The sequence below is a fragment of the Grus americana genome, chromosome Z (assembly GCF_028858705.1).
Source record: "Grus americana isolate bGruAme1 chromosome Z, bGruAme1.mat, whole genome shotgun sequence".
NCBI classification, from domain to species: domain Eukaryota; kingdom Metazoa; phylum Chordata; class Aves; order Gruiformes; family Gruidae; genus Grus; species Grus americana.
This window is the reverse complement of record NC_072891.1, coordinates 764,508-789,820: the sequence shown is the minus strand read 5'-3', so window position 1 is coordinate 789,820 and position 25,313 is coordinate 764,508. Positions and strand designations below refer to the sequence as shown.

Below are 25,313 nucleotides of genomic sequence, written 5' to 3'. Positions count from 1 at the left end.
GAAGTAAAAGCAAATTGTAATGAGGGACTCGCAGCAGGAGAACCTCCTAACAAATGAGAGGCATATATTGACTGACAGCCGGCCTGCCGCGCCAGTGATAAATGTATTTTTATACGCGGCCGTTCAAGGGCACTTTCTGCTCCCGTTGAACGCTGCCTGGCAGATCACGCGCCGCACATTTGAATACTGAGTAATTGCAATGGTTGATGCACAATTGGATTACCGTAAGGTTAAAAATTAAGTTACGTGTTTTATTAAGTTAAAAAAAAAAATGTAATACATGCTCTTTGACTTTATCTTGGTATTATTGAGAAGCCACTCGAAGGGACAGGAAGAAAATTAATTTAAAGTTGCAAATATACTCTTTTTTCTCAATACCATCCTGAAATTTTTACTGCAATCGTTAGTATTACTGGAACTAAGGTGGAAATTAAATTTTTCAAGATACTGAAACTGTTTTAAGTTAATAGCATTTTAGATATTCCACTCAATTGCTTAGAAAGTAGAGATTTATTTTTTTAAAGTGTTCATAAAAACCTTTGAAGGGCTATCTTGAAAGAATTTGCTTTGGGGATGAAAAATGAGGCAGTATTTTAGATATCTTCTCAGGTGAAGCCGTTTAGTTTTGTATAACTTTGTTTTTCTGAAAACCAGAAGCCAAGGTTGCCGGCCCCTGCTTGCCCCCTCCCAGAGCCGGCGGTGGCGGTGGCCGTGGCGGTGGCCGTGGCGGTGGCCGTGGCCGTGGCCGTGGCGGTGGCCGTGGCGGTGGCCGGCGTGTCGGGAGGGAAGGGCTTTGCTCGGCTGGCTCGTCCGGTGAGGACAGCTGTAAAGGAGCGTCTCTCCTTCTCTGTTAAACCCAAGGATTACTGTACGTACTTTACGTTAGCCACGACTTTTAAGTGTAGGACGTCTAGGTTTCACGTCATTCGGAACCCATCGTGTTTCTATAAAACCAGAATGAAGATATAGTAAAAAGACACATAAATCCCACTCGTGTTGGGGGTGCGCGAGTGGGTTATGCCAGCTGCGTCTCAATACTGGGTTTGTACGAAGCTCTGTGGGCGTGGGTCCGTGCTGGGGTCCGTGCTCGTAGGACATCCGTGCTGGAAACCTCCTGGAGAGCGAGGGCTGTAGGTGCCAGCGACCTCTCGACGGCAGGTTAATAGCAGAGGGGCGCAGCTCTAGCACCTACTGCCGGAGCCGAAAGGTCAGGAACATAACGGCGAAGGGGGGCTTCTGCCATCCCTTGAAAATCCCTGGGACCCCCTCCGTGGTAGGTACCGGGCTTAAGCGCGTATATTCTGAAATAAGTCAATTTGTCACATGAAAAACTCTGATGTGCAGCACCATCCGGCAAAAGAAGACGGATGTGCTGGAGCCCAGGAAGGAGTGCTGCTGCAGACCAAGATAAGATTCACAATCCGGGAAGAAAAAAGAAAAATGGGTCCTGGCCGTAGTACATCGCAGCCTGGCGAAGGTGCTGTTAATCTCCCCGAGAGTGAAGGGAGAGCGGCCGAGCAGGCGCTGCGGGGGCTCCTTACCTTTGCAGCAGTCGTCCGAAGTATTTGGTTTTGTATATTCACTTCGTAGCTCTGCGGCTTTATCTCAAAACCGGTTATTTATTCCCCTGCGGAGTTTGGGTTCTGTGTATGTTCCGCAGGGTTTTGCGCCCGACGTTTGCGTTCCAATTCAACTTCTAATTTTTAAATTAGGAAAACCAAAAGAAGACCCCAACTTTAGTTTGCGTGATGAGGAATCCCTGTACGCGTGTCGGTAAAGCACTGCTCGCCTGAGGCTTTTTCTAGCTCAGCTCTGATTATGTTATTTGTTAATTCTGAATTTGTTATTCTGACAAAACCCAACCCAAAACCTGAGAATGACTGATCTGTCAGACCTAGCTCTCTTTAGTCAGATCTGTTCCAAAAGGGCATTATTTCCTGCTTAGTTGGAGGGGGAAGAAGAGGGAGAGCTCCTTTGTTTTGCAGTGCCATCGGCACCAATGATTTTCAGCTAACATTTCTGTTGTTAACTGTCTCTTACTAGGCTTTGCCTTTAGCATAGCGAGCTTTGGACTTGCGATTTATTTATGGTTGGGTGTAAAGTTGCATTTATGTCTAAGGACGCTTGTAGGTGGCTGCTGTGGCAGATCACCCCGGCTTGGCTGCTGAATTTGCCCGGGAAGTCTTTGCCGTGCGTCCTGGCTGATCCGCGGAGGAGTTACGGAATCGTCTCCTCGACTGGCAAATACCCGTCCCTTGCCCGGGGATGATTTGCATCCCATGAAAAGCCGGAGCTGCTGTTTTCATCCCGCTCCAAGCTAGAAGCAGACACATCATTTTTAGGGTACTGCTTAGCTGTGGCCAACCTCCGCTTCGGTACGTCTGTCACGCGGCAGGCGCCGCAAGGGCAGCGCTTCCAGGGACGCGTTAGGCGCGCTGCTTTCTCACCGAGAGAGAGGTTTGTTTCCCTGTGGTTAAGGCACCCCTAGAGACCGGGGATATAAATATCTAATAATAAAGGTGGTAAAATATTAGTGCATCTCTATAGTAGTACATAAGTTATTTTATCAATTTAAAGTATGCATTTCGGTGTATTTATGAAAGTAAAATTGCTGCAGTGATACAGTGCTTATTTTGTATGTCATCTTGAACAGAATGTTGCCGTTCGATGTAGAGTTTACCAAATATTGGACTTGGAATTAGGTTGTCAGAGCTCCAGTATATCATGTGTTACAGGACAACGAGGGTGGCAGGTGCAGAAGTCAAATAGTCTCCCAGGAGCATCCTCCCATTAAAAACCAATTGCTTGGGCAGCGGGAAGCTGCAAGCAGCTGCACTTTGTCCCACCGTCTCTGCCGTTTCCAACCCGGTATCGCACAGATCTTCGCGTGCTTTTCGGCGTGCGCTCTTCGGAGTAACTTGCAAATAGGAACTTGAAAGCGACGCCAAAGAAAGAGCGTTTTGCCGCGCGTTCTGCGTCGAGGCGTTGGTGCTGTAATCCGGTAATGCCGTGTTCAGCGCCGCAGCAGAACGGAGCCAGCCGGGGCGGTCCAAGCACCAGATGTACGGGCGCAAGCAGAATATTTTGACCGAGCAGCAGTAATTTGGGTTTGTTACGCTTACTCGCTGGCCCGGGAAATGCAAGATGAGCATTGCAAAGTGCACGTTCAGATAGCGCACTAAAAAATAAATCTTGGCTTGAAAGGATTAGCATCAATTAGAGAAGCACTTCCTTTAAATAACCAAGCAGATTAATTCCCTGAAGGATTGTACTTATTGGAACACATTTTCAGTAGTAAAAAGAGCAACAAGTGTGCTAGTACTATTGATTTTCTACCTTTGTATTACCAAAACATATTTTATTGACAAGTATTACTTGCTTGTTAAGTGCTAAAGAGTTTGATGGGTCTAAACATCGGATCATCTAATTAATTGCCCTTTCAAACTTTCATCCTAAGCTGCGGTGATTACGTTGCAGAGCGAGGTTTGGGGTTCTGGTGGAGTTCACTCACCTTTTACGTGATAAACAAGAAATGAGTATATTAATGGCTGCTTGACGCACAAAGCTAACTTTAGATGCACGGTACCGGTCTGAGCAGGTCTTTCAATGTCCCGGCGATGGGTACACGAGCACTCCTTTTATTTTCCCAGCCCAATTTTATTCGATGAACATTGCACCGGCCCTTCTCGCACGGTTCAGCCCTGCCAGTTCACGGTTGGCACGGAGCCTCTTAATGCAGAAAGAGCTGCGACTGTGTAGTTTTGAAGAAATATTTTGTGCTCTTCTGCTGCTAGTGTTCTCATTACGCTAATCTGGTAGAAAATGGTATTTTCAAAAAGCAATTCACGTGTGTCATCTCAAATTTAAATAGTTTCTGGCTTCTTAACCCTTTATTGATTGGCCTGCACTCCATGTGCACATTTCCTTGGCTGCGTTTCTTTTTCTTGTCCTGCTCCCCAGCTCTCCTGTGGCGCTTGCCGCCCAGCCCCGTCCATTACTCAGCCTTGGAAAATTGTTTGATGGCAAAAGATGTGCATCCGTGATGCGCTGCCGTGAGAAGCAGGCCTTTCAAATAATAATTTAAGCTCTAATCTGAGAAAATACTAGGTACCTTCCAGTTGTTTTGTTATTTCTGAAAAATCCCTTACGCTTCATCTACAGTATAAGGTTTGACTTTTAATTACATTTATTACAGCAGTAGTCCAAAGGATTTTAATTGCATTTCTCTAGTTGAATCGAGATTGGATGTCAAGGATCCTGCGCGTGGCAGCGGCGGTATTTGTGTTCGTTCCTGGAGCAGGGAGGACTCCGAGTGAAACAGCCGTCCGTGCTGCTGCAACGGGTGACCCGTACGGCTGCGGGCCGACGTAATTCTGCGGCACCTCCGCCCTGGGGGAGGCTTTCACCGCGATGCGATGCCGTTCCCGTGCCGCGGGAATGGAGTTTGTGGGCTTCTCGTTGCCGTCTGTCCGCGTAGAGCGTGCTGCGGCTATCCGGAAGAGCGAGCAGCGACCTGAGTGCGGTACCGTGGGGTCCCGGCGCCCCGTCGGTGGGGCAGCGGGTGCTGGAGCCCCCGGGAACGGTTAGCGCTCCCAAGGGGGTGACACCTCTGTGACGGCCGGCGGGTGGGTTTGTGCGTCTCGCCCTGCCCTGCCCGCGCCTTCCAGCCGGCTGCTCCTAGGCATCCGACGTACAACCTCCTTTGGGGACTGGAAGCGTTAGGTTTTGGTTAAATTCCCGTTAAAGACACGTTTATGTTATATACCTGACAAATGGCTTTGGTTTAAAAACTGGATTTGCCAGGGAACGTGCTTGTATGATGATTTAATTCCATTTTATTGGCTAAGCAGCTATTAGGACACTTAAAAGCAATTGTCGTGGTATTTAATGCTGAGCGGCGTGTGCTTAAGTCCCACCTGATCAGCGATTTCGGTGGGGCGCTTTCATCTTTCAGGTTGTCGGGAAGCCGTTAAGTGCCCGGAGGAAAGGGCGGTCTCCGTGCGGAGCACGAGTCCCGGCGCGTGCTGCGGCGGCAGCGGTGTTTCCTGCCGTCCCTCCAGCCGTGCAGGAGCAGTGCCTGCCGCCGTCCTGCGCTCCCCGACCTCTGCAAAAGAGCTTTCCTTTTGTGTTTGCCAATCGTCACAGTGAGAGTCAGAAAATAATTAGTGCTGGAGTGACAAAAAACGCAGGTGCGAACGAAGAGGTATTTCCACGCAGTATTTCATTTTTACTGACTGTAATGGTCTCCCTCAGTCTTCCAGAAAAGGCTTCTAGAGGTTCACGTACTCGTTTGCTTAAAAGCCTGTTCAGCATCACTGGGGTGCCGGGTAACGATCTCCGACGTTCCTGTTCTCTCCCCTCTTGCCAGACCATCCACGGCCACAAAGGACCCATAACTGCGGTGGCTTTTGCCCCCGACGGCCGGTACCTCGCCACCTACTCCAACTCAGACAGCCACCTCTCCTTCTGGCAGGTAAGGACGCGCTACCCTCCGTCTGGCTGCACGCGCCTCGTTAACGAACCCGTGGTCGGGGCTTCTTGTAATTGTTCAGCAGTGGCCTGACGCAGAAGGAAGTACGGACAAGAGGGAAGCCCCGCAAGCCAAGGCGGAAGCTGAAACCTCCGCACAGAATTCAGTCATTCACCGATCCATTCCAGCGGAGCGCGAGCTTCGTGGCCGTTTCTCTCTTCTGGGTTTTTTTTTGTTTGGTTTTTTTTTGGAGCCTGATGCAAGACTCCGGGGACAAACGCTCGTTCCCAGCACCGCGCTGCCCGTGCCCCTCTGCCCGGCCCTGCTCCGAGCCCGCGTGTCGTAGCGTCGGGGACCCCCGTGCCGTGCCGCAGAGCAAGGGGCTGTCTGCCCCTTCCCTGATCCTGCCGCCCACAGAAAGAGAGTCTGGAGCTGCGAGTCAGGCCACCATTTTGTGAAGGATCTAGAGGTTCATTTTCTTTAAAATATGAGCAATCTTTTCCTTCGGAAGCTCCCGTCCGTGGGATGCTTTTGGTCAGTCGTAGGCTGCCGCCTGCGTTCCCCAGGCAGGATTTTTGTCTTCCTTCAAATGGCTTTAGACTTAAAAATTTGTTATTTGGGAGCGACCGATCGGATCAAGCAATGTGCTCTATCAAAATCATTGAGTCTTACAGTAATTGGACTATAAACCAGAACTCCCTACACCCCTAGGTACGGGTTATACTCTTTAACACGCTTCCCCGGTTTTCTGTGTCATTCAGTAGCGCTACAGGTGCCATAAAAAATTACTAAATTATTATCCATCACTACGTTGTGCGCTTTCTGAAACAGTAAATGAGAACAGCAAGAATCTTCATCCATCAGCTGCGTTTATTCAATTTAAGTACTCAGGGAAAATCTGGAAAGCAATCAGACCAGATCTTTTAGAATTGGCAGGGAAAAAAAAGTCAGGCACGAGTTTTAAATTGTGATCTGCCACGCTCTTCCGGGTATATAAATGCTCACGTTAAAGCAGCTTTTACATAAAGAGTTAAATATACCTACACATTTAGTTTTAAAATGTGACCTCGTGCACTAGTGATTTTTCCCTTCTGTGTTCTATTTGGCACTATTATTAATGCAGGAAAATCAGTAACATTAGTCATCTTAAAAGGGTTATTACTCAAGATGATTTAAATTGTGAAAATGTCAGTGGTGCTTGCATGCTCCCTGCTAGAGATGCCATGATTTACACTCTCTGACACCGCTCTGCTGCCGAGAAGAGCCAGGAAAAAGTAATGGCTTGTACTTTGTACTGATCAGAATTCAGGACGTGGCATCAGCAATAACGCGCCTTAAATGTCCCAGGATTTGCCAAGGTTTCACGGGGCACGTCTGGGGGATGCGGCCGGCCGCCTGCCGATGGAAATCCTCGGCTTGCCATGCGTGCGGACGGAAAGGTTTTTGAGAGTAAAGCAGCGGTTGCAGCAAGCGTAGGATTTTGTGTTTCTCGGTGGGTTAGATCAGGGAATCTCACGTGTTCAGACGTGGAGCTGGGCAAGATGCCTCAGCAGCAGGCGGCCTGCTCGCCAGCGAGCCGAGCTCAGCAGCTCTCTTCTCGGTGGCCTCCTCGGACAGCACAAAGCTCTTGCCGTTGGGTTTTTCTGTTCCTGCCTATCAGGATGACCGCTCTTTGCTCTGCGTATCTTCGGCTCTAATGGTTTTATGATTTTGATACATAATATTTTCGCATAAATAGAATCTTACTAATATTTTACATTTTTTCCTTAAATTCTGAATGCGTACACTTACGCTTAGCGTGCCTTTATAGATTCCCCCAAGGAGCGCAGTGAGGTTTGCCCAGCTCTTCCATTGTGCCCGGTTGTGTCTTGTGGTCGTTAACCACCATCCAGACCACCCAGGGCATCTCCTTGACGCTCAACGACCCTCCCAGTAAATGGCGCTGCTTGGCGCACCTCTAATGAAATTTTAATTAAGCCCGGTTTGAGACAGCGCTGGTCTGGGGTCGCAGGGACGCTGAGGTCTGGGAGGAGGTCCGGGAGCGTGTCGCGGGTGGTGACCCTCCCCAGAAGCCGGCGGGCGGGGGGGTGACCCTTGGGTGTTTCTGCAGATGAACACCTCTCTCCTGGGGAGCATCGGCATGCTGAACTCCGCGCCCCAGCTCCGCTGCATCAAAACCTACCAGGTGCCGCCCGTCCAGCCGGCCTCGCCGGGTTCCCACAACGCCCTCAAGCTGGCACGGCTCATCTGGACCTCCAACCGAAACGTCATCCTCATGGCTCACGACGGCAAGGAGCATCGCTTTATGGTCTAGGGTAAATCCCCCGCACTCGAGCCCCGTTTCTGTTCCCGAGTTCCTCGTAATTCTCCCTCTCCCGCCCCTGCACCCCTCTCCCCAGACGCCCGCCCCAGTGCCCGCAGACCACCGGTGGGTCCCGCCGGCTCCGCGGGGCGGCTGCGCCGACACCGGCTGGTTTTCCCTTGCAGCCGGAGGAGGAGGGCGGCGGCGCTGGGGAAGGACCGTGCCCCGTGCGTGGCGCAGCAGGAGCGGGGGATCGCCGACACCGCGCCGGCGCTCCTCGGCCAGCCCGCAGCGGCAGGAATCACAGCAGGCTTCGCAGCCGGCGTGAGCCCGGCCCCTTCCTCGCTGGATGTCGAGTTCCGCAGCAGCCCTCGTTAAACACGTGTTTCCTTTGGAGACTCTCGCAGAAGCTCAGTGTTTACCGCAACGGCTCGTGTTTACATGTACTTTCTCCTGGTGACCGCCGAGTGACGTGACGGTGGGTGACGCATCTTAGAGCTAGGCGCTCGGGTTCCCTCCTGAGGGGCTCGTTGCCTCGGGGGGGAGGGACTGAGTTCCGGGGGGGTGGGTGGCCTGTGTTCTCATCCGAAGGGCATGTTTCCTCATGCAAAGTCTCGGTTTTCAAGAGAATTGGAAGTGCTGCTGTGCCCGGTCACTGTTTGCTGTAGTCCGGAAGAAAGAATAATAGTCCACGTGTAAATAAATTAAAAAAAAAAAAAATCTCTTTACGATGGAATAGCAAACTTGAAAAGAGGAGTATTTATATATAAAGGTGTTTTTTGCTACCAATGCAGGTATTTATTTAAAACAGAAAAAGAGAAAAAGCCTTTTCTTCCAAAAGCCGCTGCCTTTGTGCCGGGACGTGCAGGGCGGCGAGCCCGTGCACCGCGCCGTGCCACCCTGGGCTCGTGTCACGGCCACGGCTCCCACGGTGGCTTCACCGGGGGCCGGAGGGGAAGGACACGGGCGCTGGAGGGAGGCGGCACAAATGGCATCGGTGGGGAGCGATCCTGGCTGGAAGAATGCTGAAAAGTGTGGGGGAGGTAAGTTATTTGAATGGATAGGTTGAAACATTTTCTTCAGTAGGAATATTCCTGTGTAACGTTAGCCGTGACTGTGTTTCCCTCTTCTTACATATCTAATTTTGTGAAATATTTAATAGTGTGAAAGTATGCTGGTTTATGCTCACAGTAAAGAAAAAAAAAAAATCTATAAAATACTATTTTATTTAAACATATTGATGTATATGTTTGTATAGCTTTCTCTTTGCCGTTTTTGTCTGAAAAGCTCACAGAAGTAAGGAGGCTGTCTTTACATAATAAAGTAAAAATGGTACTTATAGAATCCTTCCTTCCCCAAAAAGGAATAAATGAATTTTAAAAATGGCTTCTAAATATAAAAAGCATTGATTTTTTTTTTTTTAGGTGGTCTGTCTAGTACACTGTACATGAAAGTGAGATTTGCATTCCAGAAGCTACATATCTGTTTGCTGTTTAAAAGTAATTTAAAAAGTAAGAAATTAAGACCATTAGGAATGTTTAACACAAACTGCCGTAAAGTTTTATCTTTTCTCTGGCGGGAATGTAGTGTATAGCGCAGAACTCTGTAGTAGAATATCGGGGTCTTTTCTAAGTGAGCTAACGCACCGTGCATGTAGATTGTGTTTATGCAGGTATATCCGTAACCCGGGAGGTGTAAAAACACACAAAAAAGAGGAGAGCTAAGGGAGACTTGCCGTCCGTGGAATGAAACGCTGCCGTGTTCAGCGGAGGCGTGTGAGGTACCCTGCCGGCGTTCTCCCACCGCCATCCCGGGGTCCTACCCGCTGCGTTACGGTAGCTGTCACCTATAGATAGGTGTGTTCACTTTCAAAACAAGGCGAGGTCCCCGTGGGAATGCGGACCGTGCCCCCGCAGCGATTTCCTTTGTGGTATAGTGAACAAACATCTTGAATTATATATGCATTAAAATGTTTGTTTTAAGCTAGAAGTGTAATGGCTTTTCTCAAATGCAGAAGAGAGCTGGTAATTTTCCTCTGAGTCCCGAAAATCAGTTGATGTAGCAAGAGCCGGAGCATTAATAGCGAGAGATTTGTTTGCTGAGGTGTCGCTGAGCCCCGAAATGCCGCTGACGAGCTGGGCCAGCCCCTGGTCCCCCACGGAGACCCCTTCCCGTCGGGCTGGGCTGCGCTGCGTGCTCTGGCTAAACCCAGCCTGCGCCTCGCTGTCTCTGTTAAGCCCAGTCCTGAGCCCCTGCCCGGCCGCGCTCCCGGCACCGCAGTGAAATGTGTATTGCCGTTCAGAGTAAGCTTTTAGTGCTTTATTGATTTGGTGGTACTGTATTTGGACTTGTCCTTGTAAACGTAGAGACGTATGTGGCTTGGTTGGCAGTTTACAAGCAAAAGATGACATGATGAGACACCTGTATGAAAATGTTGTGATGATTGAAGTCACCGTGTGCGGTGGATGGTCCCAGTGTCTGCCTCTCCAGCAACTCCTTGATGAATCCACTCCCCACCCTCTGTATGTATTAAACTTCCCGGTGTAAATATATGCTTGCGAAATAAAACTGAGTTGTATCGAAGAGCGTTGGTTTGGTGGCATCGGCCTGACGGTGCGCGCGTGGTTTCCTGCCGCTGGTTTGCTGGGCGGCAAGCCGAACTCTGCGCACCATCTAAGAAACTTCTTTCTTCTCGGCTGAGGATGAGCACGGATGCGAGCAGGAGGAGCCGCCAGCAGAGCAGGCGAAGGGGCGTCAGCCTTCGTTACAAACGGCCAAGGTAGGAGGGTGCTGAGAATAAAGTTCTCGACTCCCAAACCGATGTATCCAAGCAGACGAGGGAATATTCACCTTCCAGGCGTTCACCGCCCCGGTGCGGGCCAGGTGACGCTCTCTCCTTGTCCCCTGGTTTGCATCCCCCAGAGGGAGCGACTGAAATAAAGGAAACCCTGAGACTTTTCGGAGGCGGCGGGCAGGATTACTGAGCGCGTTTAACGTACCGCGTTTGGGTGGGAATGCACGATACCCGTTATTTTTAGAGCACGGCAGTTGTGTTTGCCTGCAGAGGAAGCCGCGCGGCTCGCAGAGGGCCGTGGGGCGAGCCAGGGACGGCCGGAGCCGGGTCAGGCGTGACCTGATCTGCCTCCAGAACAAAAAAACCCCCAAAAGAATTGCGTGAATCCTCAATTTTCGGGGCGCGTGACTGCGGTAACACATCGGCGCGGCGGGCGATCCCGGGGCGGGCAGGGCACGGTGGTGCCGGAGGCACAGCCAGCGCCGGGCCAAGCCTCACCTCTCCCCTCCCCGGCTGACAGGCAGAGCTGAGCCTTGAAAAATCAATACATGGGAGCCAGGAGGGAAATATTTCCAACCTCTAACTAGAGAATGTATTTTGACAAGGCCAAGATAATCCGGGCTGCACAGGAGAAAGAGAAAAGAAGACTCATTTTTAAAGCTTGACACTTCAAGGTGTTTTTGTGCAATGGTTTAGAGAGAGCATCGATACGTACAAATACCAAAGGTCAAAAAGAAAAGCCAGAAGAATTTCAAAAATTAGATGCGCTGGTTTTGCTGTTTACTTCACAAAATGTAAACCGTTTGATTTGTGGAGAGATACGGTCAAATGTGGCGAGCTCAGTGTTCGCTGCCGTCTCCTCGCTTAATAGAAATGAAAATATACTAAAGCCCAGATTATACTTAAGCAATTTACCTGTAAAAAATACGTGCCTATTTCCTGCTATATGTCTGCATTCGAGGACATTAATTGGTTTTGATTTGGCATGATTGCGTTTTGATGCAAAAAGATCAATATTGTTTTCATTTATGCGGCATCATTTTTTGATAATTGAATATCTGGCTGTGTCCTCGGGTACAACACAAAATGGTCAGAAGCGCTACGGCCCTTCCTCCGCTCCTCGACCGAGGTTTCCTTTGCACCGAGCACCTGCGATTTCTGCGGGGTGAGTTAGGTGCAACCGAGCCGCGGCCGTGCCTGCGCTGCTGCCCGCGCTGCCGACGTCCCGCGGCGCTGCTGCCGACGTCCTGCGGCGCGCGGCGCTGCTGCCGACGTCCCGCGGCGCTGCTGCCGACGTCCTGCGGCGCGTGGCGCTGCAGGCACCCCCACCTTTGGCGCGTTGCACGGGGCAAAGCGAGCGAGCGGGGCGGTCGGCGGTCCCCAGGTGAGTGCTGCGGCCGTGGCACCGACCCGTTCCCGGCTGCGACTCTGGCACGGGGTGCGGGCAAGGGCCGTGGTGGAGGAGCTCGTCCTCCTTGGCCGGGACCGTCCGTCCCCATCCTGGTGCTGGACGTAAAACCGCCCCTTTGGCCGAGAGCCGTGCAATCCCATCAAGGCTAGCCGTATGTGACGAACGCGATGCGGAGTAGTGAGTGTAATTAGGAGGTTGCGGTGGATTCGTTTAACCCTGATCCGAGTAACAAAACCACCCTGAAGTGTCACGGGAAGCCAGGCGCGTCTTGCCTCACCTTGGGAGGAGGAGGGAGGAGACGGTACCCGCGCCACGGCTGGCAGCGTCAGGACCGACCAGGACGTTCACGGCAGCAGCGAGGGGCTCGGGGGCAAAGGTAAGGAGGGGCGGGGGCAGAATCGGCCGCGTCACGCGTCGGGGTGTAGCACGGGGGCCCGACGGGGCCATCGTTAGCGATGGGGCGGCTGGGCAGCGCGGGGGCCGGGCTCACGGCCAGCTCCGGGCACAGAGGAGCGGGGGCAGAGGAAGGGGCAGATGAGATCAAATGGGAAGGCGCTCCCGTCGCCGGCTTGAAAGAGCATGCATTAATGCTGAGGGAAACGAGCCAACCTGAGGGAAGGTGATTGAGATACGGAGCGATGGACTTGTACATTATTAATTGCGTACGCGTGATTGTCTCCGAACTGTCACACAATATTCTGCTCGAGCTGCCGCAGCGGAGATTGTCCGCTAATTAGCGTTATTTGGAGTCAGAGACTGGAAATGAGAGGTCACTTGAGATTTACAGAAAAAAGACGTTAGAAAAATTAGACCGGGCGCTTCCAGTTTGCCGCTCTCAGTTGCATAAAACGCGAGGGAGGGCTCCCCCGCTTCCCCACGTCACGGGGCTGGGGGGGCCGTGCTGGGCCCCGAAGTGGCTCTGCCGGCGCCGGGTTCGCGCCTCTTGTCCGGAGGAGCGGGGAGCCGGTGTGGAGGAGCCCGGCCCCGCACTGCCGACTGCGTGCGTGCGCGGCGGATGTCCTCCTCAAAATACGTCGGTCGTGCCTAAAACCCGAGCTCTTTGACAACGCAGACCACTGAGGTCAGTGCAATCTCCATCAAACGTATCGATCGCAGATCTTTTCCAAAGAGCGTAACGTCGCAGTCGTGCACGGCGAGCGTCTTGCCGACGATCAGCATTCCTTGCCGCTGACTCAGAAACCCGGCCGCGCGCGCACGCACGCCTCGCTCCCTCCAGCCCGACGTGAAGGGCTGGGCACGACCCGTCCCGCTGCCTGCCGACATGCCCCAGGCGCGCAGGCGACGCCGTGCCCGCAGCGCGCGCTCACAGCTCGGATCTCGCTGCCGTTGGAACTCCGCGGGTTTCTGGGATAGGCTCGCCTCGGGATCCCCTGCTCGGCCAAGAGAGCAGCCCGATCCCTCTGTCCCCAGAGCAAGGCTTCCCGGCCCGCGGAGGGGGGCACGGCCACGAGCCGCTCCTGCCCGGCACTCATCCGCTGCGCTGGATGTCCCCTGCAGGCGCAGGCAGGGCAAGGCCAGCGCTCAGAATAAGAAATGTTTGGGAGTCAGCTCAGTTTGGTTTCAAATAGGGAGTTTTGTAGCCAAAATAGGGATTTCTGTAGCCAAAATATTTTTTTGAGTTGGCGAGTCGTATGCAAGCCCAGAAGCGTGAATGGAACCTGCTTTAACACGCTTAGCAGTAGCTTACGTATTTAAAAGCCAACGCGTTAACAGCACAACTGGAGAGGACCCAAAGGTCTTTTGTCCTCTGGATGCTGCAGGAGCTTCCACGGGCAACCAACGTGCAGAAGCACCCGAAGTCGAATCTATCTTCCGCACATCCCCCGGCACGCTCCAGGAGCTCTGCGGGTTCCTCCTCTCTTTGGAGAAGAGCGTTCCTGGCCAGCTGCAGCCCTGGCCTCTCTCCCTCCGTTTCCACTGCCGCGAAAGCACGAGCAGGGAGAACGTTCCTCTTCCTCGTTCCCACCATGCAGAGGCAGCAAAAGCGACGGCCAGGTTTGTCGCCTTGGGAACGCGGGGGCTGCGCGGGAGCTTCGGAGAGCTCGTGGGGAGCGCGCGGCAAACTGGGATGGGCTGTCGCAGGCGTTCAGTCCCGATTGCGGTGCAAAGGTCTGCGAAATTGTCAGGACCCTTGGCGGGACGTCGGCTCTGTAAGAAACTCAAGAGCATCTCAGTTGGTAATCAGTCCTTTCAGAGGGTCCTTCCTGCATTCAAGGTGTTTGAGCACGCGTGGGAGGAGTACGGACCCGATAACATCGCCGCTGTGACTTCATAGCGCCGTTCCCTGGCATTACGTGTGATAAGGGAACCCAGAGGGTCCCAACGCTGGGCCGGGACGGAGCTCAACGGGCTTTCCAGGGAGCTGAGGAGAAAGCCAACGGGGTTCCTTCCATCCTCCCAACAAGCTGCCCGGGCTGGGGCAAACACCGAAACTTTACCAGCGATACTACTTCTGTCTGAACAAAAATATCAGTAAAAATCTGCGTCAGAGCCGTCAGCGTGATGAATTGACACTTGATGGCAATAGTTGCCTGGAGTGCTCTTTGAACAGGAGGGCTCCTGGGGAACTTCCCTCTATCTCTGATGTCTGAAAATTAAAAATTAATCCTGTATGAAAAATTAAAAGGTGAAACTTTCTGCTGCAGCAGCATAGCTTTTTGAATGTTGATTTTGTTTTTAAAGTGAAGGCTGAATGACATCTACGGGAAGATCACTGTTGGTTGTTACATTTAGAATATATGGGTTTAATTGATTTTTGTAAATTGGAAACCTATTTGCAAAGAACTGGAGTAGCTTAAAATGGGGAGAGGGGTAGATATTTATTTACTGAAGTATATGACTTTAAACAGGCATTTATTCACTCCTGTAGACCTGCTACAGGAGGTAGAAATTCTTCTACTGAATTTACAACTCAGTAGAAGAAAATTGCTGGTTTTAGCATAAACATGATGTTGGGATCTGCACATCTTGCAAGCCTGAATTTGATTTTTTTACCCCCCCACACACCCTTTCCGCCACCAAGGCATGCCTCCTGCCCTCGCCGCTCAGGCACGTCCTCGCTTGCCGCGTTGGCAGCGTCACCCTCGGTGCCACCCTCCCGTGACCGGCGTCGCGGGAAAGCCGGGGTGTCCCGGTGGCTCGGGTGGGGCTGGCCACCGCTGCGCTTGTTCCCCCCCGAGATGAGCCTTCCTCTGCGGCCAAAGCAACCGCTTCTTCCCACGTGTTTACGCGGAGCCACGGGGGAGAGAAGTTGACTGCAGTGCTGGTTGTATCAGCATTCGCATTCCCATCTCACCTGTTGCAAGTTGATTTTAAAAGACCCATTTCTTCATCCTCCGCACGGCCCAGGGCTTCAAAGGTGCCGTCGGCTGGACTGAGCAGAAGGCTCCTGGCTGACTTCGTCCTGGCGCTGCTTACCGCTCCGATCCGCGACGCTACAGCTGGTGAGAAGGTATTCGAGTGACTGAGCGTGGGAGGGAGCATCCCACCTTGTCTGCAGCGCGGCGGTGGCTTTGCCCCAGAGCACGGCCGCTGCCCCGGCCGTCGGACTGCCCGCGCCGAAGGGAGAACCAGGAGTTTCCCCCGGTTGGGGCTGCCCTGACCGTCGCTGTCGGTCGCGTTCGTGGAGGTGCGTTTGCTGGGTAATGAGTACCGGGGATACCCTTCTTCATCCTCGCTGCACCTGGCTGCTTTTATGCCGGTCGGTATGAAATCTCGCGTATCTAATTACGCAGTGCCATCGTAAAAACCAGTTCAGGCTCTGGGTCCGGCCCCAGCCCTCATCCCTTCCGTCGAAGGGAGTGGGGTGACACCGCTGGTAAATTTAGCGCAGACTGCGCTGTGAACGATCCGTCTTTCCTTTAGCTCCCTTTAAAAGATCCGGTCTTCTCTAGCAGCCTGCAAGGACCAAGAGTCACCGTGAGCCGTGAGGTCCAGTTTCATGGTCACCCCGCCGCCGTGCCAGCGCTGAAGCTCAGTGCCCTGGGGACCAGCCGTGGCCAGGAGGAGAGCGGGTGCTCTGGGGTGTCCTCCGGAGACAGGAGCCTCGCGGCTGCTGCGCCGGCGCCTTTGCAGTCTGCTGGCCGCCCGGCAGCGCGGGTAGCTGCGGGAGAAGGTGTTTTCTACCTGTCTGTCTTGAAGGATAATGTTGATCCATTTTTAATTCTCTCGTTACTCCAGGAGGATCTCAAAGGTGGATTTTATGATATTTCAAGACAGAAATTGTATGGTAATGAACTGCGAGGAAATGCAAAACAGCATGTGGCCCAACGGGAACCTGCTCAGCAATGCACAGCACTGCTGCAAAGTCTCAAAAATATTTCTCTCTGCTTTAAGGACAGGGAAGGTATTAAGACAGGCTGCATATTTTCATCTTGTTTGCAGTTTAGCCAGAAAGCAGATTAAAATCCATTTTGGAGCGGTCCCAGATTTATTGCAGAAACAAACACAACTACGGTTCCAGCAGCTGCCGGGCTGCCCGGCGAGAGGGAGGAGGATGAGGAGCAGAACTCCAGCCCTGGGAGCCACGGGCTGTGTGAGAGGGAACCAAAGCGCGGGGCCGAGCAGGAGCCTCCGCAGCGGGACCAGACGCTCCGGGGCCAAACCCAAATGCCAGCGCGATCCACCGAGACGTGCAGAGCCCTGTTCCCAAACCTGGGTAATGGGGCTTTTATGAGAGCGGACTGCTGGGCCTCCTCTTAGCTCTGCCAAAAACTCGGGCCAGGCAAAGTCATTTCAGCAAATCATCGTTTTTCTGGAAAGCGCTGTTCCGCGCAGCCAGGTTATTCCCGCAGCCCCGGGGACGCTGGCAGGGAGCGCTCCCCACCGACACCGAAGGCAGGGGCGAAGCCAGGAGCGTTGGTGTGGGGTTTGTGCTGGGCAGGGACTGGGGAGGGGGGGTGATGCTCCGCGTCGGGGACGGGAGACCTCAGCCGTCTCCTCGTTGGAGAGGACACGTGGGCTGCAGCATCCCGCGCAGCCGGGCCTCGGGAAGGGGTCTGCGCCGGCGGGAGGGGCCAGGGAAAGGCAAACCGCGGGAGCCCAGACAGCTCTTGGGCGAGGGCGTGCTTTGCTCTGCGGGCGACCGCCTGGGGATGGCGGCTCCGGGGAACTGCTCGCTCACACGAAGCGTGTGCGCAAGCGTGAGGTGGTCACACGCCGGGGCGTGGGGCCGTGGGAGAGGGCAGGCGAGGGCTGCCCGCGGTTAGGCAGCGGGAGGGCAGGAGCTGCTGGACGAGCCCGGGCAGCGTCCGGTGCGGAGGGGTGGGGCTGCAGATCGGATCTCAAGGCGATGGTCGCCTCTGCCCTCCCCAGGTCCTCTGCCGCTGGTCATCCATCTTGCGGGCGCTCTCCAGCAGCCCCCGCTCCCTTCCTGCAGCCCGCGAGCGTTCGCCATCGATCTCATTGATTAAAATCTGCATCTGCCCCGGAGTGAAGGAAACCATCGGCGCGCCCAGGGGCTTCAGGCTTGGGTTTTCTGTCCCCTCCCGGGGCGTTTGTCAGGAACGGGTCCCTTTTCTGCCCGCAGGCCGCAGCCGAAGAAAATTCGTTTGGGGGTAGGAAAGACGTGGTATGTCGGGGGGACTCCAGGGGCCGGGGAGGGGAGCAGCCCGCGGCGCCCTCTCCCAAAGGTTGCTCGGTGCCCCCGTGGGAGTGCGGGTCTTCCCGGAGGGTGCAGGGGGCCTTGCACCCCCAATCCATCATTCCTAACTCTTCCCGGCCGTGCACGTGTCCAAGGCTGCACGCTGCTGCGCCCGGGCGAAGGCAGCGGCAGGAAGCTCAGCCCTGAGCAGCAGCACGCTTGTGGCGGCCCGTGGCCCCAGAAACGCCGGGTGGATGGACACCCACCGGGGACCCGGGCACGGCAAAGCAGCCAGGCTGGGAGAGGAAGGGCTGCTCGGGGATGGGGCTGATTCGGGAGGAGGCAGAGCTGAAGGAGCATCACCGGAGGAGCAGCATCCTCTGCCTTACCGGAGCGCGGTGCAAACACCCCTCTGTTGGACTTCGGGGACCTGGTGAGCAAAGCTGGACGCGCGGCAGTACCGGGGAGGACGTGCGAGCACGTGGGAGTCCTCTGGGCTGGTGCTGGGCTGGGGGCGAGGGGGCAGCACCGGGGTCGGCAGGGCGGTGAGGCTGCTCCCCGGCCGGGCGCGCGTCCCCGCGTGCTGCAGAGCGGTAGCTACCGCTGTCTCTGCTCCCCCCCTTCCACCCAGCCAGGTTTCTTCCTCCGTGGCCGTTTTCCCCAGGAGGAGCCGTGCGGGCGGCAGCGTGTCACAGCCCGCGTGCCGGGTGCGTCGGCAGCGGCAGGGAGGGTGAGCAGGCGGGAGCCATCTGCCCTCGCGCTGTCACACGTGTGCCCGCGAGCGTGTGCGCTGCTGGAACAGCATCCTTTAATCACACAGTTATTTTAAAGAATGAAGCGGACCAGAGCAGAGATTAAAAGCTAACCTGACACGAAACCAATCAAAGTTATCAGCAAACCATTAAATTGCTTCCAGAAATAAAACGCCGCTCGTCTCGGCAGGGAGAGAGGCGAGATGGAGGTGCCCCCCCCCCCCCCCCCCTTCCCACCCCGTCCCTGCCGCTGCGGCCGGGATGTCTCCCCCATCCCGCCAGCGCCTGCGGGCCCAGGTACCGGCACCGCCAGCCCCGGGAGCCCTTCCCGCGTTCCCGTGGCGCAGGACGCCCGGCCCCAGGCTGACCTGGGGGGTGTTTGCGGCCGGGGCTCAGCGGGGGCAGTGTCCCCGGGGATGGGCAGCGCCGGGACTGGGCTCGTACGGCTGCACCGGGGCCCGGCGGCAGCAAAGACCGAACCGGGGAGAGGAGGAAGCCGAAATGCCGGGGTCTCGGTCTCCCGTGGCTGCTGCAGCGCTCGGCTTTCCTGAGAGCCCCTCCGCGAGCCCCGCTGACCGTTCACGGGACGTCAGGTGGCGTGCAGGTGGGAGCACAGGCCTATTGATTTCTCCTAGCTTACTGAACGTGGAAAAGGGGGAGCAAACACCCTTAAAAAGCCGCCATTTCAGCGTCCTTTCCCGAGCGGCCGTTCCCCAGCACGGGTCGGCTGTGAAGGAAATGCAACGGGTGCATCCGCGTCTTCTGCGAGAGCGAGGGTAACGCCGAACGGCATTCATTTATTTATTGATTCCCCAGGCGAGGCCGCGGGCCGAGCTGCGAGGGACGGAGAGAAACGAATAAAACCCAGAGCCCAAACCCAATCTCGGAAAAGCTGCGCAGGGGAAATGAATTCAGCCACCTCTAAATTGGCAGCAGTCCCACCCCCGGAGATCCGCGGGGTACGCAATCGGGGGGAGAGCCGCGAGATGAGTTCCCATCAAGTGCATTGGCTTGGAAAATGGGGAAGTTTAGGGTCAGGCGCCCGCGTTCTCGGGGGAACGCTTACCATGGGAAATGGGAAGCAGAGTGAGCTTCAGCCAACGCCACCATGATTACTCGTCTCAGTGTCAGTTTTCTGTACTCTCCAGTTTACTGACGACACCCACCTGCCCGTGAGGTGTTGCAGAGCTCTGGCTGCGGGAGGGAGATTCTTCTCCTCCGTCAGCCAAGCGTCAATTAGCAAAGCCTGCACCGCCCTCGCCGTGGTTAACGTACGTATCCCGCCCCACGGTTAATGGGAGCACATCGCACCATCCGCAGATAAATTAAATGAAGGCATCGCTCCATGTTCTCATTTTCCTCGCTTGTACCCCGGTGTTGTTTTTCCCGCAGAAGAGATGCTTTGACTATGTACAGCAATTCATCTTCACGGATAAGCCCGCAGGTAAGGCTGATCTCAACTCCCGCGTGGGCCGCTGTCTCGCAGATGATGTAGGGTATTCGGAAGGAGCAGAAATGGGACTCGTGAACTCGGAACCACGAGCCGCCTATCAGGGACAGCTTATTTATTCCACCCTCGGTGACTGGTGATTATTCTTTTTGGGAGGGGGTGATCGCTCCGGCTCCATACCTGCCTGTCACACCTCTCGCAGACCTCAGCGCCCCGACCCTCAGCATCCCCAGGACGAGGGTCGGACACGGGAGCGGCTTTGGAAGAAACTCCCTTTCCCGCGACTCCGGGTGGATGCTCTGGTATCAAGGGGATGCAGGGAAAAACGTACGGGAGAAAAAACAGATCGCGCTATCTTGTGTTATTTTAAAAGAGATTAGCCTAAAATTTGAGTGTTTTTTTCAGATTGATGTTGGGGGGGGTGGTGTCCAGAGCTTCTGGACATTCATCACAGTCCGGTTCTGCACAACAGCAGCCAGTAAGCCCCTGCCGAGCTCCGGAGCTGCGTGAGCCGAAGGCCAGCCGAGGGCTACGCTGGGAACTGCGCGGCAGCCCTCGCCCAGGGGTACCCGCGTCTCTGCTGCGCGAGGTGATGTCAGCTCTGAGTTACGCCGGTGGGCGACAATGGGAGTCGTTACAAGTGATGGCAGTAACACAGCTGATCCCATGAGCGAGCGAGGCGTGTGCGGCCCCAAACGATCCGCTTCCAAATCCTGCCGTCGCTCGACCGGGGTCTGATGCCCCATCACTAAACCAGCAAACCCCCAGCCCTGCGCCTGCCAGGCGGATCCCGGGCAGCGGGCACGAGAGCACCGGGACTCAGCAGCGTCACGATGCTGCAAGTCGCTCCCTTCCGTTTCATGTTTTTAAGAGCCCATCTCCTGGGCAAGGCTTCCCGGGATTTGTGGAAGGATTGCTTAGCAGAGGAGGGTCCTACGTCTAGCTGTGTCCCAAGGGAGGCAGCGTGGGATGCCGAAGGTCGTGGGTTTGGGGTCAGAGGTCTGAGTCACGAGGGATTAAAAGAGATTAAATATCTTCTTTCCAAAACTGGAGGTTTGGATAATTAATTGCTCCCTAAACGCGAAAGCTGTAAATGATTGCCCTCCATACAGGCCCGATTCATTCTCCTGCCCTCCTTATTTGTCTCTGCAGGGGCAAACACACGCGGATGTTAAAAATATTCCTCTTTTTGTAAAACACGATTGGCATTATTCAGAACAGGGGCCGATTCTAAGAAGTTAAAATTTTGCTAGTTATGCCTGCTTGATTTTCCAGGTAAATCAATACGATGCTTAAAATGAAGAATTCCTACAACTCCCGTCCAAAGCGCTTAGAACCGCCGCTGCAGAACAGCGCGCCGTGAGGGACAAGGGCCAGCAGCGCGCTGCCGAGGAGGGGACAGCATCCCCTTCCCGCCTCACGTACCCCAACCCTCCCCCCTCCCCAGCATCGCCACCCTTGAACCTAACAGACCTCTATCCACAGGGAAAAAAGGAACAAAATCCCCCCAAGGAGCATGGGTGCTGCGGGCTGAGCTCTCAGAGGTGATGGCGTCCTGGGGGATTAGCCGTGGCAGCTCAGGAGACTCTGCTCCGGGCAGGGATCCCTCGCCCCGTCACGGCCCAACTTGGTGCCGGCGGCAGGAGGATTTTGGGGGCGGCGGGGGCTGGCACGGGAACGGCAGGGACCCCATGCACGGGGATGCTTCCAGGGCAGGGCGTGGAGAGGAGCCTCCGGACACGGAGCACGGCTGGTTTGGGATGCTGCGCGCTGCTGGGATGGTGTGCTGCGAACCAAAAGCTGTCTGCAAAAAAATCCAAAGGTAAATATGATGCAGCGTGGCTCAAATTTACTGGGCTTCCTTCCTAGACCTCTCAAAGAACTCCAATGTTCTGGCAAGAGATGGTTTTCATCTCCCCACCCTGTTTATGGGCTTTCCCCTTCGCGTCTCCCTCCAGAGCCGGGCAGGGCAGGGGAGCGGGCAGGGCAGAGGAGCAGGCAGGGTGAGGGAGCAGGCAGAGGAGCGGGCAGGATGACGGAGCAGGCAGAGGAGTGGGCAGGGCAGAGGAACAGGCAGAGGAGCAGGCAGGGCAGCTGCCAGGCTCAGCCCCCACGGCTTCGCCTCTGAGCGTCTTGTCCAACTCCACTAAGGGTTTAAACACACGTTGAAATTAATCTGCTGGATAAAACCTTTTCTTCATAGTCTTTCATTAATCACCCGTCCCTCCCATATTTCCTTGTAGGAAAATAGATTTTTAAACCTGTCAGATGTGGTTTTGTGGGATTCATTTTGTGCCTTTTCTGTCTGTTCTCCTGCACTGCCAGGGAGGAGGGAGACAATTAACTGGCGTTTTAAAAATGCATAGTGCTCATTACTGTACTTAGCTAATAGATGTGAATTATGTAACTATTGGATGTGCTTAGGGTATTAAATATAGATTTTTATTTTGGGATATTAGGTTTCCCAGCAAGGCAGGGGATTGACATGGCTGAAAATTCAGTTCCCAGTTGCATATAAAATAGGTAGCTGCAAAATCTGGGCCCAAATTTGAACAACAACAACAACAAAGGACAACTAGCAGTAAAACTGGCGTTCGAAAGCTGTACTGGCTTTTGTCCAGGCAAGGCAGCCCTGCGGCCGGGGTGGCTGCGCTGGCCATTTGCAGCGCGAGGTGGGGGTGATGCTGCGTGCCAGTCCCGGGGACCGTGCCCGGGGGCTCACCCTGGCTGCCTGCGCTGCGGGACCCCCGGGCCCCCGCCGGCGCTTACAGCTGGGGCTGGGCAGGCGCTTTGCTCGCAGAGCTCGGGAGAAGGAGCGTCGCTCCGAAAAGGTCGGACCGTGGCTCCCGTCGGTCGTGCCCGGCTGGGCGCCGTGCCGAGGCAGTGCCAATCGCAGCCCGGCCCCGGGGTGCCGCGGGGTGCTGACGGCGGGGGGCTGGTCTGTAAATGCCTTTGGACAAGTGCCTTCATTAGTTTTCAGACCAAAGTTTGTAATTTGCAGCTAACCGCCCCAATTTAGTGCTCTCAATTTGTCCGCTCCTCTTTCTGGGTTAATATAAATCCTGGCTGGCTTAAACCGCCCCGACCAAATGCCATCTGCTCCGCTCGGCAGGGCTTCGGCCAGGCATGGCAGCGGCAGCGGGACGTGGGGGTGCCCAGGGCCACCTCCCTCGGTGACAGCGGGGTGCTGCCAGACACGTGTCCTCAGGACAGAGCCAGGAGGGGCTGCGGGGACGGGGCTCCCCGGCAGGACAGCGGTGCCGATGGGCAGCTGGGGCTGGCGGGATGGCGGTGTCGTGGTGAGCGGCCCCAGCCAGCCGCGGGTCCCAGCCCTTTTCAAACCCATTTTTCGCTGTTGCAGCATCCCCTGGAAGCGAGAGCCAAGGTTTTGTTAGGCACGGGGTGAAAAAGGTGTTTCCTTTTGTCTGCTGGCAGCCTGCTCTCAGCTAATCCCCCGGAGCCCTCGCGGAGCTGGTGCTCCCGGTGCTGACCCGGGGCCAGCGGCAGAGTCTGTGCCGGGACGCCGTCGTTCTGCCCAAGCCCGGCTCCCCCGAGCACCGGCTCTGCCTCCCCGCTCAGGCGTGGGCTCGGCACGGGCCGTCTGCCCAGACCGCCCGACCCACGGAGGCCAGGCACCCGTCCCCGGCGTCCCTTGGGCGCGTTGGCGGCTGTCCGGACCTCCACCACCGCCCGCCCTCCCCGCGGTTCCATTCCCCGAGCCTCGTCGCTTCTGTCGGCCTGTGGAGGACGAGCTGGCTGGAGGCAGGTCTCCCTACGAACGTGCACGTGTTCCCTGTTCCCCACGTGCGTAACGCGAACGCGGGGCGAGGTTTATGCGGGTGCTTTCTGGGCTCAGGCTGGCTGCGGTCCGTCCCTCGGGCTCACCAAACCCCGCGCACGGCAAAGCCCAGCCCCGCTTCCTCGTCGGCGCGGCACCTCCCGGCAAGAAACGGCACCCTGGTCTCCATTAGAGGTTGATGGGAAAAGGCAGGGCTCCGGGAGGGAAAACTCCAGGAGAGGCGGCAGCGGATCCCCTGGGGAGGGGTACAACGTGAGGGGAGGGAGGCTGTCGCTCCCTAACGAACTGGGAGCAATTAGCGGTTGTCGCTGACGGGAAGGGCGTCTGCTCTGCCAAGCCGGCAGAGTCTCGAGCAGCTTTAATTTGTCGGGAGCGTGAGGCGCTCCGTGGAGGAGCTGCCGGTGGGCGTGCTGTGGGGGAGCCAGCGGGCCCCGGGGATGCGCAGAGGGACGAGACGGCAGCTCACGGAGGCAGCGCTGGGGGTTCTGCTTTAGACACCGGTTGCATTTTAACTTAGTCGTATTTCTGCCGAGTCAAGCTGAATTTGTGTTTTCTGGAGGAAAAAAGCCCGACTTTGGGGAACAAAGAGGCTCTGGGGCTGTCGGTAAGCTTTGCTGCTTCTCTGCGTCCCCTGCAGCGAACCCTGCGGGATGCGTGCCCTCGGGGAGCACAGCGGTGCTGTCGGCTTGGGAGGTGGCTCATCATCGTAACGAACCAAGCCCCTAACGATGCCAGCAGAGACGGGCCTGAGGTAAAACACGTGATCCCGGCCGCGCGAGACCGCGCACCTTCGGAAACAGGCGAGTTGGCTGCAGTGCCGCCGGTGAGCACGGCCGAGGGTACGCGCCCGCTCTGCCGCGCTGGACGCACGTGCCCTCCGGCCGGCAGGTGCTCGCGGAGCTCAACCGGGAGCCGGGGCCGGCGCCGTGCCGTGGTCCTGAGCACACTGCCCCAGCCGGCAGAGGCACGGCCTCCAGCCCTCCTCCTCCGTGCCGCCGTTCGGGTTCTGCTAGCTAACATTTCTGAACTTGTCTGTGGAAAATCTGTAACTGGGGTGGGGTAGCCACAAATCGGAGTTACAATTAATTTAAATGAAGGATTAATTTAAACGAAGTGCTCTGCGCACGGGAGGCCCGGAGAGTTGGTTGTCGTCCAGCATCTCTGCCGATGGCCGCAGCAGGATGGAAACCGCGCTCCGGAGAATCCCCGTGTGCTGTTAACCGCCGAGGGGACGTTGGAGCTGTGTGAGATGAAATATCCGAGATGAAATCCAAGCCGCGGCTGTCCTGTGGAGGGTGGAAAGCAAAAGAAGCAGCACAGAGGCTGAGGAAAACTGAAGTCCAGCCGGAAGGAGGGGGCAGGCAGGGTGTAACAGGGGCGTCTGAGGGCCCCGCGCCCACGGTGATCGGTGGGAGCAGGGGTGGAAACAAAACAAACCCAGCCAAAACCTGCCTGGGAGGAAGAAACAGCTCCAAACCCGACAGAGCTGAGAACCACACACGGCTCGGGACGAGAGCTGAGAAAGAACAGCGCAGAGCTTCGCGCGCGCCACGACAACCAGGGTGAGCGGGAGAGCGTGCCGCGGGAGCAAAGACGCAGGGAACGCTGCGTGAAGGGCCACGAGCATCTCGCAGTAGCAAAAACGACGTGCCGGCGCATTCGGCGCTGCTAGCCGAGAGGGTTGGTGGCTGTGCAGAGCCGCCGCAGCGGGCGAGCTCAGCGGCACTCGGGGG

General features: G+C 55.6%; 1 protein-coding gene across 7 annotated transcripts in view; it reads left to right on the top strand.

Moving 5' to 3' along the window:
• Positions 1 to 8,596, top strand: part of WDR7 (WD repeat domain 7) — a 136,216-nt gene extending 127,620 nt beyond the window's left edge. For all 7 annotated transcript variants that reach the window (XM_054810998.1, XM_054811001.1, XM_054811000.1 and 4 more), the window contains 3 exons: positions 5,369 to 5,473; positions 7,581 to 7,785; positions 7,958 to 8,596. In XM_054810998.1, coding sequence (XP_054666973.1) covers positions 5,369 to 5,473; positions 7,581 to 7,784 — 309 coding nt within the window. In that variant the 3' untranslated portion in view covers position 7,785; positions 7,958 to 8,596. The remainder of the gene's footprint in view (positions 1 to 5,368; positions 5,474 to 7,580; positions 7,786 to 7,957) is intronic.
• Positions 8,597 to 25,313: the final 16,717 nt, after the last annotated feature.